At 36.8% G+C, this 23,390-nt stretch overlaps 2 protein-coding genes across 2 annotated transcripts in view; one reads left to right on the top strand and one right to left on the bottom strand.

Moving 5' to 3' along the window:
- LOC144959846 (uncharacterized) overlaps positions 1-3,346 on the top strand; it is a 36,513-nt gene extending 33,167 nt beyond the window's left edge. Inside the window, exon 4 of the mRNA XM_078892639.1 lies at positions 2,982-3,346. Within this exon, the coding sequence (XP_078748765.1) occupies positions 2,982-3,122 (141 nt within the window). The 3' untranslated portion in view covers positions 3,123-3,346. The remainder of the gene's footprint in view (positions 1-2,981) is intronic.
- The window catches only part of LOC144959595 (selenoprotein S-like), a 95,443-nt gene extending 74,272 nt beyond the window's left edge, over positions 1-21,171 (bottom strand). The window contains exons 1-4 of the mRNA XM_078892218.1: positions 20,786-21,171; positions 19,441-19,575; positions 17,715-17,821; positions 7,551-7,634 (exon numbers count right to left, since the gene is read on the bottom strand). Coding sequence (XP_078748344.1) covers positions 7,551-7,634; positions 17,715-17,821; positions 19,441-19,575; positions 20,786-20,879 — 420 coding nt within the window. The 5' untranslated portion in view covers positions 20,880-21,171. The remainder of the gene's footprint in view (positions 1-7,550; positions 7,635-17,714; positions 17,822-19,440; positions 19,576-20,785) is intronic.
- Positions 21,172-23,390: the final 2,219 nt, after the last annotated feature.

The following is a 23,390-nucleotide window of genomic DNA, read 5'->3' as shown; positions in this document are numbered from 1 at the left end:
ACCATAAATAATATCCATAATTAGATTCAATAGTCTGATGTCACGTCGCCCAGCAACGGCGGCCATCGTGGTTCTAAACAAAGAAAATCGGTACTTTTTATTCTTCATGCTGGCTAGAACGTTTCATATGTCTTGTGATCAGAATGTGTAAAAGTCAAAACATGATCAGATTTATAACGTTTTTTTTAAACCTCTGGATACGCTTTTATGCTCGTCAGAGAAATATTTCATAAGGGCGTCCGCCATTGTTCCGATAGTTTAGAGCCAGTTACTAAGTTACCATTCATCATTACGAGGGAAGTGACGTCACGCCTGTTGAAACGTATTGCCCCCCATTGGACACAGCACTGCCTGATACCAGTCAACCCCCAATAACCTCACGCAGATAGCTAGCTGTGAGGGAGGGTTAAAAATGGCGCCTTGGGAGTTCCACCTGAAATAGCTGCTGATTCCATTATTATCATTATTATCAACTAAATTCATCTTTTCAACAAAACAAAACAAAAAAAAAAAAACCCAAAAAAATTTAAAAAAATAAAAACCTCATTAAAACGAAGAATAACGAAGTCGGGCTGCTGAAGAACAAGAACAAAGCAAGACCATGTCCTATTAGAAAAGACGATCATTACATCCACGCCTTAACTCTGTAGAAAACGAAACAAAACGCGTATTTGAAATTGAGGCCAGAAAAACCCGCCCTTCAATCTATCTATCTATCGATCTTCTTGGTAAAAAAACGTTCAAACCTGGGACGTCGAGAAGTGACGGGATTGAGAGGTTTTTTTTTTTTTTTTTGTTTTGTTTTTTGCCAAGATGAGAGTCATTTTAATCAATCGATAGTTGAAGGACTAATTTTCTGGTCAAAATTTTTAATAGAGTGAGGTTTTGTTTGTTTTGTTTTTTTCAAACCACGACTGATTGCGGTGGCGGAAAGGGGGAAATGAGAAGCGGGGGATGAATAGAAACTGTTATGACATGCCCACACGCGAGGGAAATATTCATGTTATTATATTTTATTCGCGCTCTCTCTCTCTCTCTCTCTCTCTCTCTCTCTCTCTCTCTCTCTCTCTCTCTCTCTCTCTCTCTCTCTCTCTCTCTCTCTCTCTCTCTCTCTCTTGAGAACACGATGAATTAAAACTTTTCTATAACGCCTTATCATCATCTTCTTCATCATCATCTTCATCATCACCACCACCACCACGCCCATCATCATCACCATCATCATCATCATCATCATCATCATCATCATCATCATCATCATCATCATCATCACAACCACCATCATCATCATCATCATCATCACCATCACCACCATCATCATCTATATCATCACAACCATCATCCTCATCATCATCATCATCATCATCATCATCATCATCATCATCATCATCATCATCATCATCACCACCACCACCACCACCACCACTAACACCATATGCATTATCACCATCAATACAACAACATTACCACATCCATCATCACCATCACTACCCCCATCATCATCATCACCACCACCGACATATCCATCACCACCACCACCATTACATCCTTCACCACATCCATCATCACCACTACTACCACATCCATCACCACCACCATCACATGCATCACCACCACCAACACCACTACATCCATCCTCACTACCATCATCACAATCCTTCACCACACCCATCGCCATCATCATCACCATCACCACATCCATCACCACCACCACCATTACATCCTTCACCACATCCATCATCACCACTACTACCACATCCATCACCACCACCATCACATGCATCACCACCACCAACACCACTACATCCATCCTCACTACCATCATCACAATCGTTCACCACACCCATCGCCATCATCATCACCATCACCACATCCATCACCACCACCACCACCATCCTTACAATCCTTCACAACACCAATCACCAACACCACCACTACATCCGTCACCACATCCACCACCACCACTACATCCTTCACTACATCCATCACCCTCATTATCACCACCACCACCATCACTACCATCACCACCACCACCACCATCCTTACAATCCTTCACCACACCAATCACCACCACCACTAAATCCTTCACCATCACCACCCCTACATCCTTCACCATCACCACATCCTTCACCATCACCACCACTACATCCTTCATCACATCCATCTCCACCACTACATCCTTCACAATCACCACCCCTACATCCTTCACCATCACCACCACTACATCCTTCATCACATCCATCACCACCACTACATCCTTCACCACATCCATCACCACCACTACATCCTTCACCATCACCACCACTACATCCTTCACCACATCCATCACCACCACTACATCCTTCACCACATCCATCACCACAACTACATCCTTCACCACCACCACCACTACATCCTTCACCACCACCACCACTACATCCGTCACCACATCCATCACCACCACCACTACATCCTTCACTACATCCATCACCCTCATTATCACCACCACCACCATCACTACCATCACCACCACCACCACCATTACAATCCTTCACCACACCAATCACCACCACCACTAAATCCTTCACCATCACCACCCCTACATCCTTCACCATCACCACCACTGCATCCTTCACCACATCCATCACCACCACTACATCCTTCACCACATCCATCACCACCACTACATCCTTCACCATCACCACCACTAAATCCTTCACCACATCCATCACCACCACTACATCCTTCACCACCACCACCACTACATCCTTCACCACCACCACCACCACTACATCCTTCACCACATCCATCACCACCACGACATCCTTCACCACATCCATCACCACTACATCCTTCACCACATCCACCACCACCACTACATCCTTCACCACCACCACCACTACATCCTTCACCACCACCACCACCACAACATCCTTCACCACATCCATCACCAAAAACCCCCTTATTTCCAACCAATCTCCTCGTTCATTCTACTCCTCCAGTTAAGCAACAACCTCCAAAAGAGACAGGAACAGTGGATATGGATGCCGGCCCATGGATACATCCCAATGCCCAAAGACGACTCCAACAGCCAGGGCGACCAGCAAGACAACGGCGTCGGAAACCTGCTGAGGTATGGCTAGACGAGGCGTCGCCGAACGTCAGGCAGGGCACAGTGACAGCTGTACCAACCATCCACCACCATCGCACAGCGTGTTTGCATGAATACTTTAGAAAGCTGAACGATTGAGGACGCTTATGTGAATCGAACTCTTAACCAGATTGATGATGATGTTGATGAAATATAATAATAATGTTAATAATAATGTTAATGATAATGATGATAATAAATAAATTAATAAATAAACAATAATATTAATAACAATAATAATAATAATAATAATAATAATAATAATAATAATAATAATAATAATAATAATAATAATAATAATAATAATAATAATAATAATAAATAATATAATAATAATAATAATAATAATAATATAATAATAATAATAATAATAATAATAATAATAATAATAATAATAATAATAAACAATAATAATAAATAATATAATAATAATAATAATAATAATAATAATAATAATAATAATAATAATAATAATAATAAACAATAATAACTATAATTATAACTTAATAACCACGACAGCATCGTATATTATTTTGTTTCTCCCTTGAATATTCAGTCATTAATTTCAATATCAAAATAAATCAACTCTCTATTTATCATTATTGTCTTTGTTGTTGTTGTGTTGTTGTTGTTGTTGTTGTTGTTGTTCTTGTTGTTGCTGTAAGGCAATGAAATCGCCTGTCCGGTAATTCATCGTGGGTGGTATAATTAAAACAGGATTAAATGGGAGGCGGGTGGTGGGTGGGCTGGGTGGGTGGGATGAAGAGAGGGGGAGGGGCGGAATGGTACTAAGCAGCTGTGGTGGTGGTTTGGATATGAGAGTGGGTGTGGGGAAGAAACGAGGCAGGATGGCCGGAACTTGACGGTTTTAGGTTTAAAACTATGATGACAATAATAATAATAATAATAATAATAATAAAATAATAATAATAATAATAATAATAATAATAATAATAATACAGACTTGCTTATATATATATATAATATATATATATATATATATATATATATATATATATATATTATATATATATATATATATATATATATATATATATATATAAAGAAAACGTATTTGTTTCTCATCGACTTTCTCATATTTTATTATTATGATTATAGAATAATGAAAGTGAAAGTGACTGCTTTTCCAAAACCAAGACGCTTGGGATAATTATTTATGATTAGAATTTATTTCACCAATAAAAATTAAAATTAAAAAAAAAAACACAACAATTTCATTCATAAAAGTTTGTTTGTTTTTTTTTTTATATGACTTCATGTGACGTATCGTATCGCCTCAGAACACTATCATCATAATATAAAAATATAGGGATTATAAACAAGATGTCCAAAAGAAAGAAAAAAAAATACAAACAAACAAAAAATCATGAGGCGTCAAAGTAAAAACGAAAAGAAAATTATGTGAGGCTTTGTCGTTTATTTGTATGTCACTTGATTTTTTTTTTAAATAACCAGTTTTATAATATTATATTCAATCAAAAATATGAATGCAAACACAGCTGCTTTAACCTCGAAGACAAAAAAAACATCTGATAATAATTGTCAATGGAATGGAAGATTTAATCTATTTGGTCGTCACAGATGATTTTTAAAAATGACGTTTCGGGTTCGCCCTTTGTCACCAAACACGATGAATTCATCGTGTTTTATTGACAAAGGGGAAATCCCCCAAAAAATGACGTTTCGGGTTCGCCCTTTGTCACCAAACACGATAAATTCATCGTGTTTTATTGACAAAGGGGAAATCCCCCAAAAAATGACGTTTCGGGTTCGCCCTTTGTCACCAAACACGATAAATTCATCGTGTTTTATTGACAATGGGGGAAACATAAAAAAAAAGAAAACGTCTAATTCCTGTGTCATCCTTTACTAAATTAATCTTCCATTCGATTTGACAATGATTATTTTATCAAAACTCATCAAATGAATCTGAATTCCATATTTGTTACAGTGAATGACATAATCAGTCGGATGGTTTGAACTGAGATATTGCCAAGTTTGGTTCCATAGCCAATTTCTATGAAAAATGAGTTCTTGTCATAAATAATTAAATCAACCCTTTTTGTACATCTTCGGGAAATATAAAAGCTTAATTTCACTTCTAAATATTTTTCACAGCTAGTCAAGTTGAAAAAGTATGAAATTTGAGAAAAGTTGCTGGATACATTTCCCATACTATAACATCATGAAAAATCACCCGATTTACTTCAAATAAAGATTAAAATGCTCTGGGGAGCATATTCTTTCAGAAAATGCAAATTTTTTTTAAAAAATGCAAATCCAAAATATTCACCTTCCGACTGATTACGTCATGCACTGACACATTTAGTATTTTAGGTATTTCAGTTTTCAGGCCTATCAACCAACCAACCACCACGACAAAGTATACCCTTTTGAGGCCATACGTTCACAAATAAAAAGGGGAGGGAGGGGGGAGAAGGTGGAAATGGAGAGGGGGGAGGGGATGGCAGTAAGGGGGTGAGAGGGGGAGTGTCCATGTGAAATAGATGATAATAAAACTCTTTAACCATTTCAATTGTTTGTCTCTATTCCGTCGACATTAAAACAATATTATATATATATATATATATATATTATATATATATATATATATATATATATATATATATATATATATAATATATATATATATATAATTTTGTAATATTGCCTAACACACGGCTACCAATGGTAATGGCAGCACGTCTGATTGGTAATCAGAAGGTCTGAGGTTCGATCCCCAGTCGAGGTCGACTGATTTTTTGGGGGATGTTATATTTTTCTTCTATTTTTCTTTCTTGAATTGTCTGGCACCTTTCAGACACACTTGTTCAGTTCTGTATCTTACACTGGTGCCTGTCCCTTAATCTCTGAATTTGAAATTGTAAAATGGTTACCCGAGTGTTAAAAGCATTGTCGCTATCAAACTAAAACACTAAAACTACTCAAAGCGGTCAATTTTGACCAGTTTGCTCCATTGTAACGGTCAACACGAGGACGACTTTTCGTATCACGTGTGTACCCAAGTAACATTAAATAGATAGATAGATAGATAGAGATAGATAGATAGATAGATAGATAGATAGATAGATAGATAGATAGATAGATAGATAGATAGATAGATAGATAGATAGATAGATAGATAGATAGATAGATAGATAGATAGATAGATAGATATTGAATCGTGTTTGATACAAATATGGTACGAAAAGTGCTCGACATGTAGTAATGGAGCGAATTATTATTTAAAATATTTACCACAATGTTTGGGGCAGTCTACATCAATGTTTCAGGCTTAATTTGCCATCTTCGGGACTGAGTTGTTTTCAGTCCTGAAGATGGCAAATTAAGCCTGAAACATTGATGTAGACTGCCCCAAACATTGTGGTAAATATTTTAAATAATAGATAGATAGATAGATAGATAGATAGATAGATAGATAGATAGATAGATAGATAGATAGATAGATAGATAGATAGATAGATAGATAGATAGATTAGATAGATATATAGACAGACAGACAGACAGGCAGATAGATAGGTAGATAGGTACAGAGATAGATAGATAGATAGATAGATAGATAGATAGATAGATAGATAGATAGATAGATAGATAGACAGATAGATAGATTAGATATATATATAGACAGACAGACAGACAGACAGACAGACAGACAGACAGACAGGCAGGCAGATAGATAGGTAGGTACAGAGATAGATAGATAGATAGATAGATAGATAGATAGATAGATAGATAGATAGATAGATATAGATAGTAGATAGATAGAAAGATAGATAAACAGACAGACAGACAGACAGATAGATAGATAGATAGATAGATAGATAGATAGATAGATAGATAGATAGATAGATAGATAGATAGATAGATAGATAGATAGAAAGATAGATAGATAGAAAGATAGATAGATAGATAAATAAATAGATAGATAGATTGATTGATAGACATATAGAGAGAAATAGATCAAGATAGATTAGATAGACATAGATATAGCGAGAGAGATAGAGAGAGACAATAATAGATAATATACAGAGATAGAAAGAGGAGATTTGGAAATATAGAGAGAGCGAGTGAGAGAGAGAGAGAGAGAGAGAGAGAGAGAGAGAGAGAGCCTGTGTTTGTATGTGTGTGTGTGTGTGTGTGTGTGTGAGTATGTGAGTGAGAGAAGGGGAGAAAGAGTGAGAGAAGGGGAGAGAGAGTGAGAGTGAGAGAAGGGGAGAGAGAATGAGAGAAGGGGAGAAAGAGTGAGAGTGAGAGAAAGGGAGAGAGAATGAGAAAGAGAGGGAGAGAGAGAGGGGGGGAAATAGAGAGAAAGAGAGAGAGAGAAGGGGGGAGAGAGAGAGAGAGAGAGAGAGAGAGAGAGAGAGAGAGAGAGACTCACCCCTTTCGTCTTGTTACGATAACCTTTTCCTTGTTGATGTCTGTCCCAGTCCTCAATTCTCTCTTGCCTTTTCTCTTCTTCTTTCTGGGTAGGGTGACACACAAGCCAAAACAACACACCGATGAAGATTATGTTTTGATTCTAAAGGTTTACTGTTGGCGACACACACGCCAAAACAACACATCAAGGTTATAAGGCGCTAGCAACACATTGAGGTCATTTCGGCGCCATTAAAAAGGAAGAACATGGGATAGTAAAAAAAAAAAGTTATTGGACTCATGTTACGTCCGCCCAGCAACCAGCAGCTTGGTTCTAAAGAAAATAAATCGGTACTTTTTATTCTTGATGCTGGCTAGAAATTTTTCACATGTCATACCATCAGAATGTATAAACGTCTAAAAAGGATCACATTTATTATGTTTTTCTCCTCTGGATACACTTTTATGCTTATTGGAGAAGTATTTCATAAGGCGTCCGCCATTGTTCCGATAGTTTAGAACCAGTTACTAAGTTACATGAGTCATTACGAGGGAAGTGACCTCACGACTGTTTAAGCCTATTGAAAGCACACCAGAAAAAGTAAAACAAAGAGGAATGATTGAAATAGGGAAGAGATGTAGATTCCAAGAGCATACCATCAGTGTACTTAATTTGAGATCACCTAATAGCAGGGGCGTGGCTCTATTGGTTCAAATGGTGCCTGGCACCACATCCATGTTTTAAAAATGGATAACAGCATTAAAAATATATATATAATACTGATAAATGGCATATACCGCCTTTTATCAACAGTGCGAAACATACTCCCTTTCTGTCACAACGCCTTCTATCCACGCTTCTATCCCGATTCACACAATCTGTTGATGACTGTCAGCGACTGTGTACTATGGCTGAGCGAGTGACTGGATTTCCCCACTCAAAATATTGCAAGGAGCGGACTTTTGCTGGCACCATTTAAGGCTATTACTATAGTGTTGACACATTGAATACCTGAGAAAATAGCTCGAATTTTTCCATCTTCAAATACGAGAAAAAACCCGCCTCAGGTGCCAAGAAATTTTTGCTCCAACTCTCTGTTGGACTGGGGAATAATAGCTCATTTTGGTCATTTACGTCATAGTCATAGTATGGTAACTTCGACCTTATTGAAATCTCGATTATTAACAAGTTCATTTGTTTCTCTCTCTCTTTGTCGTGATTAATGTATATAGTAATTTATTATTATTTATTATTATTATTATTATTATTATTATTATTATTATTATTATTATTATTATTATTATTATTATTATTATTATTATTATTATTAATATTATTATATTATTATTATTATTATTATTATTATTATTATTATATTATTATTATTATTATTATTATTATTATTATTATTATTATTATTATTATTATTACTATTTATTTATATTATTATTATATTATTATTATTATTATTATTATTATTATTATTATTATTATTATTATTATTATTATTATTATTATTATTATCATTATTATTGTTGTTGTTGTTGTTGCTGCAAAAATTGATATGAAGGAATGTAAACGAGTTAAGCCAAACATTTCTTGATAGTGATGCTATATGCAAGATCTTCGCGTGACTATGCGTGTTTGACCAACACGGTTTGACTCTGTGTGTGTGTGTGTGCGCGCGCGCGCGTTCATCTCACACACACACACACACTCACATACACACACAGAGAGAGAAAGAGAGAGAGAGAGAGAGAGAGAGAGAGAGAGAAGGAGAGAGAGAGAGAGAGAGAGAGAGAGAGAGAGAGAGAGAGAGAGATCTTGTATGGTGTCATGTTTGATTTCTAAAGTGGAATGGGGCTGTTTCATGACATAACTATAGTACTCTTTTAGTAGGCCATGGGCTGTTTACATTCTTACGCTTTGTACTTAAGTTTTTGAAATTACCCTTTGTTCGATTGACATTCAATGTCTGCATGTCCCTTTAGCCATTTCTCTCAGTCAAACTCCAATCAATATATTCGTTCGTTATTTCTATAAACAAACTATTGAAAAAATTTGCAGGGATAGAAACATCACCATGCAAATTTACATTACAAATAAATAAGTATTTTCTTCTTTTTTTTCTCCTTTCTTTTATATTTACAAATATAGCGTGTGTAAGTCATTTTCGTCTGGCACCACTTTATACTGTAAGCATGCCACGCCGCTGCCTAATAGTCCCATCCACACACAAGCACAGATCTCCACTAAGAGAAATACACTCAAATTTTTACAATTACAACTCATGATATATATTCAGAATAAAATATATAACAGTACATGATATAGAGACGATTTACAATGGGGGGAAAAAACACCTCCCAAAACGAACATTAAATATTTGACAGTTTCCCTCTCAACCAAAGACTCTGTCAAGGGCCAAGACAAACCCAAACGATCACATTCCAAGACAAAGATAGAATGTAACTCAGAAAACAGATATAGGGGGGTAGAATAATAATAATAATAATAATAATAATAATAATAATAATAATAATAATAATAATAATAATAATAATAATAATAATAATAATAATAATAGAAGACACATCGAGTGATTCTGTGTCGTTTACTAAGATATAATGGAGCCGGAATATATCCAGGTTCCAATAAAATAAAACGGAATTCCTAGCTACCCTTTGGATAGGAGGAGTCTAGTCTAACGCAAAGCACTTTTCATCAGATAAAACAGACCCAGCTACCCAATCACCCCCTGGGTGGACAGGGAGAGGAGGGGGTCAGAAATAAAATCTCAACTTTACCCCGGATCGATCTCAGTCCAAATGCGTTTGAAGCAAGCGCTCTACCAACTGAGCTATCGAGTAATGCTCAGGATTCAGGATTTGTGAGCTATGTACTTTAGGTGACAAGCAAGTAACTGAAGGTGGCTAAGGGTCATTGGTTCGGTTATCAGTTGATATCAAGGACACAATACACTTTATTCTAAATTTCTGAGTCAAAAATAAAATGACTGTAACTGTCATGCTTATTCAACTAGTTTTAATTTTTAAAATGCGACATTTCAATGGACTGCATGTCGATTAAGTAATAGACAAAAATGAATATAAAAGCTTTAAAAATATTTTAAAAAAGGACAAAATACCCAACACGGAACGTTTCGGGCTCAAAACCCTTCTTCAGCCAACAACAATAAAGACACGAATACATGACTAAATTCCAGATTAACGACAGAGAGATATTGTTGCCTAAAAGGAGGCAGCGTGGTTCAGCGGTACGGTCTTTGCTTCCTACCCAAAAGGTTACGAGTTCGATCACCCGCCGCTGCGTTGTGTGGCCTTGAGCAAGTCACCTAGCCCTAGCTCACTTTGTGGCGCTGCACTGCGGCTGACGCCTGGGTTATTCCAGTCTTCCCTTGGAATAGACCCTAAAGACAAATTTGCCCTTGGGGATGAATAAAAGGTAATTTTATTTATTTATTTTTATTTAAAACGTTCCGTGTTTGGTATTTTGTTATTTTTTGAAGCTGTTATAGTCATTTTTGTTCATTACTTTTTACAGTCCACAGCTTCTAGCAGCCTAGCATCACTTTGACTCGTGTTTGCAGATTGGATAACCCGAGATTCGTACTATAAGATGATAGTAAAACAAAACAAAAAAGGCATCCATGACAATTTGTGACCCATCGTCTCAAAACGGTATTATGTCGGAACGAACCAAATGCTTAAAAGCCGAATTAAATGTTAAACTGGTCAAAAATATAAACTGTTGACATTGGCACCCTAAAATATGGTATCCATTCTCCTCAATAAAACATACAAACTCAACACAAATCTGATATTTCTGGCTATAACTTCAATTTTCAATATCTTAATCATCCCGACTTAATACCGTTTTGAGGCGAAGGGGTCACATTTCTTCCCAGGCATAGCAAAAAGAGGTCACGGAGGAACCACCAATTGTGTCTGTTTTAAATAGCATTGGCCTCACTGTGGTTTTGCTGCTTCCTGCAGCTCAACAAACTTCAACAGAGTCCAAAATAATACAACGAGGTTTGTGATTGGATAACCCGAGATTCGTACTATAAGATAATAGTAAAAAAAAAGGCATCCATGACAGTATCTTCCCATGCACAGCAAGAAGAGGCCACGGAGGAACCATCAATACGCTTCAACAGTCATGACGTCACTTCCCTCGTAATGATGCATAGTAACTTAGCAACTAAACTATCGGAACAATGGCGGACGCCCTTATGAAATATTTCTCCGACGAGCATAAACGCGTATCCAGAGGGGGAAAAAAACATGATAAATCTGATCATGTTTTGACTTTTATACATTCTGATCACATGACATATGAAAAGTTCTCGCCAGCATGAAGAATAAAAAGTACCCGATTTCTTTGTTTAGAACCACGCTGCTCATCATTGCTGGGCGACATGACATCAGACTATTGATTCCAATTTTCTCTGTTTTAAATAACATTGTCCTCACTGTGGTTTTGCTGCTCCCTGCAGCTCAACAAACTTCAAAAGAGTCCAAAATAATAACAACGAGGTTAATTTAAGACCTATGCTAAATTGACAACATACAAAAAAAAAACACAAAAAAAAACAACAACATCTGTATGGAACAAACAAAATCATCATCGGCTATCACTGAAGCCAATAAGGAGAAAATCATTAACAGAAAGGTGAAAACGGAAAGGCATATCCCAAGTGGAAACTAACAGTACAAGCAAGAGCAATGGACGTTTGGGTGCAACCCTTTGTCAGAAAAACAATAAACAAAGGCACCATAAAATCATAAACAAAATCTAGTGTGAATGGTGGTGGTGTGTGTAGAACTTGGTCGGTAGGTTATGAATGAAAAAAAACGATAGTGTGGCTTCACTAATAATAATAATAATAATAATAATAATAATAATAATAATAATAATAATAATAATAATAATAATAATAATAATAATAATAATAATAATAATAATAATAATAATAATAATAATAATAATAATAATTATACCTTATTCATCCAAAAAAAAAAGGGAAAGTTGTTTACAGAGTAAAATCATTATAACATATTGGAGAAATTTACGGTAATCAACAACAAATAGATGAATAAATGAATAAATAAATAAATCAAAATAAATAAATAAATGAATAGATAAACATATATAAATAAACCAAAACTATTAACATTAACAGCATTCTAAAAAGATGAAAATAGTTCAGCTTCGCGAACTTATGGAATGACACTCACCCTCCAGTTTTGTAGGTTCGAGTTCGAGTCCCATTCGGGACTGCGCAACCTTGGAAAAATGCTTTTTACTCACATTTTCTCACTGAACTCAGGTGTAAAATGAGTACCTGGCTGGTAACAGCATCAAAAAATTATATCTCTTGACAGTCACGATGGCCCAGCCTACCAACAATGTTGGGTGGTGTTGTTGTCCAGGGACTCCTTGAAAAGTGGTTTGAGCACGTTTGTGTGTTTTAAAGGTTTTTACGGCATTTGCAACACTTTTAGGTCCTATCAGTGCCAGTAAAAAGGAAGAAAAGGGGATAGTTAAAAGTTCTAGAATAACAATTAAAGCACCCAAGAAATGGTAAGACAAAGGGGAATTGGTTCAAATAGGGAACAGATGTAGATTCCAAGAGCACACTATCAAAGTACTTAGTTTGAGATCACCTAAAAGTCTCATCCATACACAAGAACAGGTCCCCATTAAGAGGAATACACTCAAATGTTTACAAATCACATATAATACGTAAAGAAAACATAATACAGTACATAACAGAGAGATGATTAACAAGGAAATTTTAAAAATCTCCCAAAACTAACGATACATTTGACTGGTTCCCTCTCAGCCAGGGTATTCGGCCAGGACCAGGACAAAACCAAGAAATCTCATTCCAAGACAAAGACAGAAAGCATGTTTGGAAAACAGATACAGAGGGATAGAAGACACAGTAAGTGCCTCCCAGCCCACTATGGGAGGTCAGGAATCCATAGGAACCCACCCAAGAAAAGCGCTTTAAGAACGTTTAGTGGAAATTGGGCTGTATAAAAAACTGAAGTCTTTAGTTTGTTTTAAAAAAAATTGTATACAATCTGATCCTGATATACAAACGCTTTGAGCACGTTTAGTGGATATTACGCTATATAAAAGCACAAGTTTTTTTGTTTGCTTTTTTTTTTAGACATGAATAATTTGTCAATGATGATATTGTTGGTTATTTGTGACCCCTCGTCTCAAAACGGTATTAAGTCGGGATGCTTAAGATGCTGAAAATGGAATTTATAGCCAGAAATATCAGACTTAAGTTGAGTTTACATGCTTTATAGATGAGAATGAATACCATATTTTACTGTATCAAATACTAACGTGTTCTATTTGTGACCAGTTTAACTATAATTGGACTATATAGCAGCTGGTCCATCCCAACATAATACCGTTTTGAGACGAGGGGTCATATTTTAAAAAATAAATTTAAAATATGGCCCATCTAATCAAACAAGCATTATATTGGGATAAGAAAAAAATTAATAATAATAAGTAGTCAGCGAGATGGTCTTGTGGTATGACATTAACTTTCGGATCGGAAGGTCCCGGGTTCAAACCTCACTCGATGCATAGTTGAGGCCTCGGAAAAGGCTCTTTACTCACATTGTCCCACTGTACTCAGGTGTAAAATAGTTACCTGGTCGTTAACAGTGTTATTTCTGTCAAAAAAAAAAAAAAACGAATATTGCCAAACAGGCATCATGTCTCGTCGCACTATATAAAATCTCAATTTAAAAAACATTTATTTAGTCCATCAGATCCGTAAGGCCGATAGAGCTGGAGTTTTGGCTGGTTTCTGACCTGAAAAACAGGCAATTGCGATTGCTTGCTACCCGTTAGATAAGATGACAGGACGCTAGTCTAATGCAAAAGTACTCTCCAACTGATCTAACAGACCCAGCCAGCTACCCAATCACTGCTGCTGGGGTCAGAAAAAAAAACTCAACTTCAACCGAGCGAGCGCTCAGTCCTTTTGCACTAGAACCCAGTGCTTCCAAAACTGAGTCATCAGGGCTCATAGCATGAGGAGCTAGATAATTTGCACACGTCCATTTCAAATGGTTTTGTTTTTACCTTAACTCAATCAACCCTAACACCGACTATATCCGTAGTTAAACCAGGTTACTTTTACCCCATGCCCATTTATGTCATTTTTCTAAGACAAATTATAGGCGCATTATCAAAGCTAATGTTTTTAGTATTTACATGTTAATGGTAGTTGAAAAAAACTATCTATGCACATGCTCATTTTAAATACATTTTTTTCAATTTTGAAAAAGGGCAAACATCTCTAGGATTGAGTGAGTTAATATGATTTAACCCTCTCCTTACCAGCCATTTTCAGGATTTCCCCCAAAACTTCACACCCAACTAACACAAAATATATTTTTTATCACTCAAACACAATAGCAGTAAAATTCTTGCGATACATACTTTATTTTTTCAAAACATGCTCTACAACACACTGTTCATTTTCTTTAAATGTTATGATGTACAAGAGAAATTTGAATAAGAAAAATGTTGGTTGTATCGTAACGAATGTGACGATTTTCCTATGCGTGGTAAGGAGAGGGTTAAGCGCTTAGAATTTGACGTTTTCCGAGTTACGGTGCTGGATCTGAATTTGTTACTCTTATCTCTATTTTTGAAGGACCTCTTTATCCCAACGGTGCCTGCTCCCTATTTTGTTACTTTGAAAAAAATTCAGCATAAAATATTTCCTCAAGACAATCCCGTTTTTGATAATGAATAAGGTTGTAATTGTCAACTGGTAGCTAAAAACCACTCAAGATTGTCAGGGGAAATAACTTCACAATTCAAAATGGTAAACATAATGATAAACTATGTTATCTCCCTTTAACATTAACTAGTCATCCAGAGCCCAAAGGCCTGTAGAGCCAGAATTTATTCCAGTTTCTATAGGGTAAAACAGACAGCAGCAGAAATTGCTTGCTATCCTTTGAATAGGGTGCTGGTCTATTGTAAAGTACTTTCCACCTGATATAACAGACCCAGTTACCCATTGCCAATAAATTTATTTTTTTTTTTTGCTCAATCCCTAGACAGATTGGAATGCATTCTGTAAATTTTTTTAGTTCAGAGAAACAAACAATCCAACACAATGTGTCCTCAAATATTTTGATGATGTAAATAAATGAGACCTCAATTTAAAAAGAAAAAAAAAAAAGGAGATAGAAAAGTTGTTGGTTATACCTTAATGAGTGAGGGCAACCATTTTTTTTTCTTGTTGGTAAAGGAGAGGGTTGAAAAAACTGTATTGTTGAAACGACCTCGATAAAAGATAATTGTGTATAAGTGCAAAATGAAGAAAATTCAGAGAGAAAGGTCTCAGAACTGCCAAATCGAAAACTTCAAATTTAGTCATTTTTTAATGTCAATTTTTAGTAATTTGACAAGGAAATTAGTCATTTCTGAAATCGCGCGGGTACGAACAACGACAATTTGACATTGATGAACACTTCAACATTACATCGTCATGCTTGTGTGCTGTAGAAATGCATTTATTGCTATGATCATCATCATCATTGTCATCATTATTATTATTATTATTATTATTATTATTATTATTATTATTATTATTATTATTATTATCATTATTATTATTATTATTATTATTATTATTATTATTATTATTATTATTATTATTATTATTTAAGTATTACTGAGAATGAAAAACTCGTGATTTTCCATACAATTTCGTATTTTCGTAATTAGCTCAGAAATCTGTATAAAATTTGTAAAATTACACAAAATTCGTAAGATTTTGCAGGTTTGAGTTTATCAGTATTTTCAGAACTTTTTCCAAAATTTCACACCCACACAACACAAAAACAGATTTATCATACCTACACAGAAAAGCAACAAGTACATTCTATACTTAATATAGTTCAGCAAAATGAGATCTACAAAACAGTGTTAAGTTTTTATAACTAGATACATAACAAAATATTTTCGTTCAATTTTATGATGCAGAAAATGATAAATTTGTTGGTTACATCGTAATGAATGTGACATTTTTCTTATTGTTGGTAAGGAGAGGGTTAAAAATACTGTGGGTATGATGTGGTGGTGGTAGTGGTGGTTATAGTAGTACTAGAGGTGGAGATGAAGGTGTGGTACTGGTTGTAGTATTCATGATAGGTAGGAGCTGTGGTGGTTGTTTTAGTAGTAGTGGTTGAAGGGATGATGATGTGGTGGTGGTTGTAGTAGCAGTGGTGGTCATAGGAATGGTGTTGTGGTGGTTGTTGAAGTAGTGGTGGTAGGGATGATGATGTGGTAATAGTTGCAGTAGTGGTGGTGGTGGTGGTAGGGATGATGGTGTGGTGGTGGTTGCAGCAGTAGTGGTGGCAGGGATGTTGATGTTGTAGTGGTTGTGGTGAGTCTTTTTCATTCATAGAAAAATTTGAAAAAAGGCAGAATAGTGATGGTGATGGGCAGGGATAAACCACCATTTAGGCAGAAGATTCGCAACCCTGCACATTAAGCAGTGCTGATGGTGACAAAAAGTGAAAAAGTAGGAAAATGTTGAACGATTGCCTTTAAGCCCCATTTTTACTGCACTAAACCCCACTTTTAGAGCAATTGAGATGATAGACTATCATTGATACTCTAGCTAACTTCTGGAGAGTGAGAAACTGCACCTGTGTCTTCCACCACATATCAACTCTCTCATTGCTAGCACATTGTTTCGAGAAAATGAAATTTATAAAAAGAGGAAATTCCTCCTCTGGACTCCAAGATCGCGGATTTCCGAGGATCCGAGGAAAACCATCAGCACTGATTAAAGTAGTTCAGAGGTTCAAAAGCCACCCAGTGTCATCAAAGAACACCCAGTGGCATCAAAGAACACCTAGTGTCATCAAAGAACACCCAGTGTCATCAAAGAACACCCAGTGTCATCAAAGAACACCCAGTGTCATCAAAGAACACCCAATGTCATCAAAGAACACCCAGTGTCATCAAAGAACACCCAGTGTCATCAAAGAACACCCAGAGTCATCAAAGAACACCCAGTGGCATCAAAGAACACCCAGAGTCATCAAAGAACACCCAGAGTCATAAAAAAACACCCATTGTCATCAAAGAAGACCAACCAACCTTCTGTTCCTTCAACGCAAATTCCTTGGCTTGCTGATCCAGCTGTTCTTGCATTCTAAGTCTAGCTCTCTCCATGGCCTCCATTCTCTCTTGGGCCTTGTTACCGTCTGCAACAAGTCATAGAAAAATCATGTCAAAAATTTGAGCGCTTTATAATAAAACAATATTCACTAAACAGGCTCAAAGTCTTTTACAAGGGATCCCTAGATTAAAGTTGAGCTTTTATATAACGCAATATCCACTGAACGTGCTCAAAGCGTTTTACAAGGGGTCCCTGATCAACAGCAATACGTAACATTTAGAACGAGACACGACACCTGTTAGGCAATAATACAATTTTTTCGGACATAGGCAACGCTGTTAACGGCCAGGTACTTATTTTACCCCTGAGTATGGTGAAGAATGTGAGTAAAGAGCCCAAGACAGCCCAGTACTGGACAGCAGATGGGAAGTGAAATCGGGGGGAGAACCGGAGAAGCAAAGAAACCCGGTGAACCCGGATAATATTTGATGAAGAGAAGCCTTGCATGAAATATATTAATAGTTCATGCAAAGCTTCTCTTCATAAAATATTATCCCCCTCAAATCATAAAAAAGGAAACATCTCCGACAAGCTTCTGCTTAACTGTTGTCTTTTGTGCGGCTATGTGGTCTAGTGGTATGACACTCACTTGCGGATCGGAAGGTCCTGGGTTCGAGCCTCACTCGGCGCATAGTTGAGTCCTTGGAAAAGACTCTTTACTCACATTCTCTCACCGTACTCAGGTATAAAATGAGTACCTGGACATTTGCATTGTCTTTGTCCGAAAAAAATTATAATATCGCCTAAAAGGCGTTATGTCCTGTCCTACATGTTAAATGTTGCTGTTGACCAGGGACTCCTTGTAAAGCGCTTTGAGCACATTTTGTTGATATTGCGCTATATAAAAGCTCTATTTTTTAATTTTTAAAAAATCAGCCAATGCATTCATCTTTTTAAAAAAATCAACTCACCAATGCCAAACAAAGTCAGCTGGAAAATATTTTATAAAGGGCATCCTTGTTTGTTGCCTGCACGAATCATAGAAAATGATGTTAAAATTGACAGTAAAACCTCACAACAACAAGAAAGAGTGTGATCACCACCGTGTAGTATGGCCTTGAGTAAATCATCTAGCCCTAGCTAGCTTAGCTCACTTTGCAGCACTATACTGGGGCTAACTTCAGGGTTGTTCTATTCTTCCCTTGGAATAGACCCTGAAGACATATAACTGAATTTCATCTATTAAAAATTAACAAAACCAGAGGGTATAGCACTCATTTCACACACAAAGGGACTGCTATCAATCTTAGATGAAGTCAAGAACTATTTCGACCGTCCATTCAGCACTAATTGGGTAGCTGAGTCTGTCCGATCTAGTGGAAAGGACTTTGCAATAAACTAGCACATCCTATCCAAAAGGTAGCAGGCAATTTGTTCTTGTCCCTTTATCACTATAGATAGAACGAAGTTGACATCACTCATGTCCTTTTTGTTGCTTTTTGCCATCCACGTTTATGAGTAATTCTGACTTAACTGTATTAACCAGACTATAAAAGTTCATGGTTGCACAGAGATTTGTGTGTTGGTCCGTTATACTTCCAGATGGCAATGTTGTGAGCTTCTTAGCGCATACTATCTATAGAAACAGTTATAAAATCTGGCTCCATTAGCCTTAAGGCCCTGATGGCCTGTCTTTTTCCTCACCCATTTTTTTGTAGCTGGACGCCTCTCTCTGCGATTGCCATTGCTTAACATGGCCTTGGAGTTTACTCCGGATGTACAAGAGGACAATGATGCCAATAACAATAAACCAGCCATACTGCTCCACAAACCCAACAGCTGGAGAAAAAAGGAGATTTAAAAAAAAAAAATAGAATGAACAAATTATAGAAACAAAAGAAGAAATCAATAAAGTTAACAGGTAGGTAGGTGGTGAATTTTTTTAATGGTGGGCGAAGTACACTCCGATTTGCTGACTAGCAAGTCTTTTTTACTGGTTGACACAAAAAAAAGGGGAATTGCCAGTTTGATGTTTTCAGTTCAAAATGTCAAAAACTTATTGATGCTATTTGGCTTTAGAAAAGCTGGATTTGGCCTTTTAATTTTAGCACTGTTGTTGAAAATATAGATGAATGAAGAATTTATTGTATTACTTCCCTTTGATTACGAAATTATAATTTGCCTTTATTCTGAACTGTTTGGACAGCAATGTTGTTGACTTTTGGCTTTTGATTTTTGATAAAAAAAGAAGTGAAGACGAACGAACACATGAGGCATTTCGGTGTTATTTTATCTTATCTTATTGACTTGATTATTAGACAAATATTACAACTGTTTACTTTCATTTTGTGTTAAATATCACTTGATATAAACTGATTTGGGACACACAAATCACAACTGTTATACTCCAGATTATTTGGCCTTTTCAACGACTAGTTTGGAAGTTTGCACATATATAAATTTATCAGCCACGGCGTCTGTGTGTAAAATCAGCTTTGTTCTTGTTATTCACATAAATGTCTGTGTTTAATCACCTGTGATTAGACATGTCTGCGAATAACCACAGCCTTTCACTTTTAACTGACACTATTTCTCCGAAAGCTCGGGGTAGCCTCCAATAATTGATTTATTTCTTTTACTGAGCTTTTATATAGCGCAATATCCACTAAATGTGCTCAAAGCGCTTTACAAGGGGTCCCGGGCCAACAGCAACATTTAAATTTAACATTTAGGATGGGACATGACCCCTGTTAGGCGATGTTATAATTTTTTTAGGACAGAGACAACGCTGTTAACGGCCAGGTACTCATTTTACACCTGAGTGAGTCCTGAGTACGGTGAGAGAATGTGAGTAAAGAGCCTTCTCCAAGGCCAAGGACTCAACTATGCGCAGAGTGAGGCTCGAACCCTGGACCTTCCGACTTATATAAATGTCAGTTCCACCAGCCAACCTCTCTTAGTCTTAGTCTTAATTTAAGACCTTATTAATATTAAACTCCCTACTTATGCAGTCCCTACTGATAAGGCATGTGATGTTTGACAAACTTACAGGTTGAAAGAAAATTCCCAATAATCTCTGGGTCCTGGTTTGAAGGGGGTATGTGCTGATTTGCTCCGGCATCAGGGCCGTCGCCCTCCTCCATTGTTTTAGTTTAAAGTTAAAGTAAGTCCTGTGGCCGTGGTGGCTGTTCACTGTCAATCAAATTACACTTACACTCGATTTACAACCACTTCGATCGAATCGAAAATCACGACTTATAGAGCGCAGAAAGCAAATAGAGATTGGTTGAGGTCGGGTCTGGTTGTTCCTTAACTAAATATATGCTATCTGAGAAGATTTGAGACCGGAATTATTATATCTAAATCTTCGAATCAGCAGTGGTAAGTGTCCGTTAGATTCTTAGTTTCGATTTTGAGTCGTCATCAAAACAAACCACTAACGTGTCATTTCCGGGTCATGGCATGGCAAGTTCCCTTGTACTTCGTCATTTATTTATTTATTTATTTATTTATTCATTCATTCATTTTTTCGTTTCATTTTTTATTAAAATCGATTTATTTAATCATTTATCATTCATAACGTTTACATCTATAGAAGGAACGAAAATGACGTCACTCAGCTCTTTATTTTCGTTTCAGCCAGTCAATTAAAATTGAATGATTAGTTCTCACTAAATTCTATCAATCGGACGGGCAGATTGTGCGGGCAAATGCCCCCCCCCCTCCCCCCCCCCCAAGCTTTCCCCCTGCGTGTAAATGGCCCATTAGAGTCACCTCAGGCAAATCACTTTCCGTGGACCATCAAGCTAACCATCTCATCAAAATCCAAAATTTCGAACTTTTTTTTAGAATTTCGCATATCAAGGCTTTTATTCTATTCGATGATCTAAAAACTGTTATTTAGATTTAAATCGATCATTACTATAGCGCAATATCCACTAAACGTGCTCAAAGCGCTTTACAAGGAGTCCCTGGCAAACAGCAACATTTAACATGAAGGACGGGACATGACGCCTATTAGGCGATATTACAATTTTTTCGGGCAGAGAAACGCTGTTAACGGCCAGGTCATCACCATCATCATTGCCTTTTTCACCCTGGGTCGGGGGCATAGGCCAGAGACAAACGGTTTCCATCCTTCTCTATCCCGAGCTAACTTTTTTATTTCGTTCCATGTCTAACCACTTCTCTGTTTATATCAGCTTCTTTAATTCTTTTCCATGTTCCTCGTGGCCTTCTCTTGATCTTCTGCCCTGAGGGTTCCAGTCCAATAATTCGAAGCTGCTTGTTTGGCGAAGACGACATCGGGTCAGCAGAGTCCGTCCGGCTTTGTCTGTTGTCCTTCATAAATTCTCTCATTTTACATCTGAGTACGGTGAGAGAATGCGAGCAAAGAGCCTTCTCCAAGGACTCAACTATGCGCCAAGTGAAGCTCGTACCCAGTACTTTCCGATCCGAAAGCGAGTATCATACCACAAGACCATATAAGCGCACATTCTGGGGGATATTGAGGGACATGGAACAAATAGATGGAACGAAATTGACGTCACTGAGGTTTTTGTTATTATTTTGGCAATTTTTAGGCCCCAACTTGGCAAAACATGCATATATGGTCATATCAACGCCAGTAAAAGGAAGAAAATGGGACAGTAAAAAGTTCTAGAATTACAATTAAAGCACCCAAGAAAAGGGAAGACAAAGGGGAATCGGTTCAAATAGGAAACAAATGTAGATGCCAAGAGCACACTGTCAAAGTACTTATTTTGTGATCACCTTAAATGTCTCATCCTGACGTTAAGCACGGTTCCCCACTAAGAGAAACACACACAAATGTTTACAAATCATAATATATAATATGTAAACAAAACATAATACAGTACATAAGAGAGAGAAGATTTACAATGAAAAAAACATCATCTCCCAAAACTAACTATACCTTTGAACGTTTCCCTCCCACTCCCAGCCTAGCACTACAACCAGTTAGGACATCCGGCCAGGACCAGGACAAAACCAAGTAATCTCATTCCAAGACAAAGACAGAAAGCAAGTTTGAAAACAGATATAGGGGGAATTGAAGACACGGTAAGTGCCTCCGTGCCCACTATGGAAGGTCAGGAACCCCAACCACTCCTTTAGGGATGAATAAAGGGAATATATAAGGGGATAGAAGACACAGTAAGTGACCTCCCACCCAATATGGGAGGTCAGGAACTCCACCCAGTCTCTTAGGGATGAATAAAGGGAATATATAAGGGGATAGAAGACACAGTAAATGACCTCCCACCCAATATGGGAGGTCAGGAACTCCACCCAGTCTCTTAGGGATGAATAAAGGGAATATATAAGGTGATAGAAGACACAGTAAGTGACCTTCCGCCCACCATGGGAGGTCAAAAGACCCCACCCAGATTGTGCTATCAAAAGTTACAATTCAGTACACAATAACAGCTCTGTTTTGATATACGATGAAGGTTTATTCACTATACATTATTAGAGTCAAAAGGGAAAATTATAAGGAAAAGAAACACAAATTATTATAACAATAAATATAACATTATGAAAAATGACTAATGGTAAATGCTGTTTTTAGGTTCAATGCGCTTGTAACACTATTAGGTCATTTCAGTGCCATTGAAAAGGAAGATGCTAGAATT

This window comes from Berghia stephanieae, chromosome 14 (genome assembly GCF_034508935.2).
Source record: "Berghia stephanieae isolate SIO BIC M18660-M18661 chromosome 14, UCSD_Bste_1.3, whole genome shotgun sequence".
Classification (NCBI taxonomy): Eukaryota; Metazoa; Mollusca; class Gastropoda; order Nudibranchia; family Aeolidiidae; genus Berghia; species Berghia stephanieae.
This window is presented reverse-complemented; position numbering and strand designations above follow the sequence as displayed.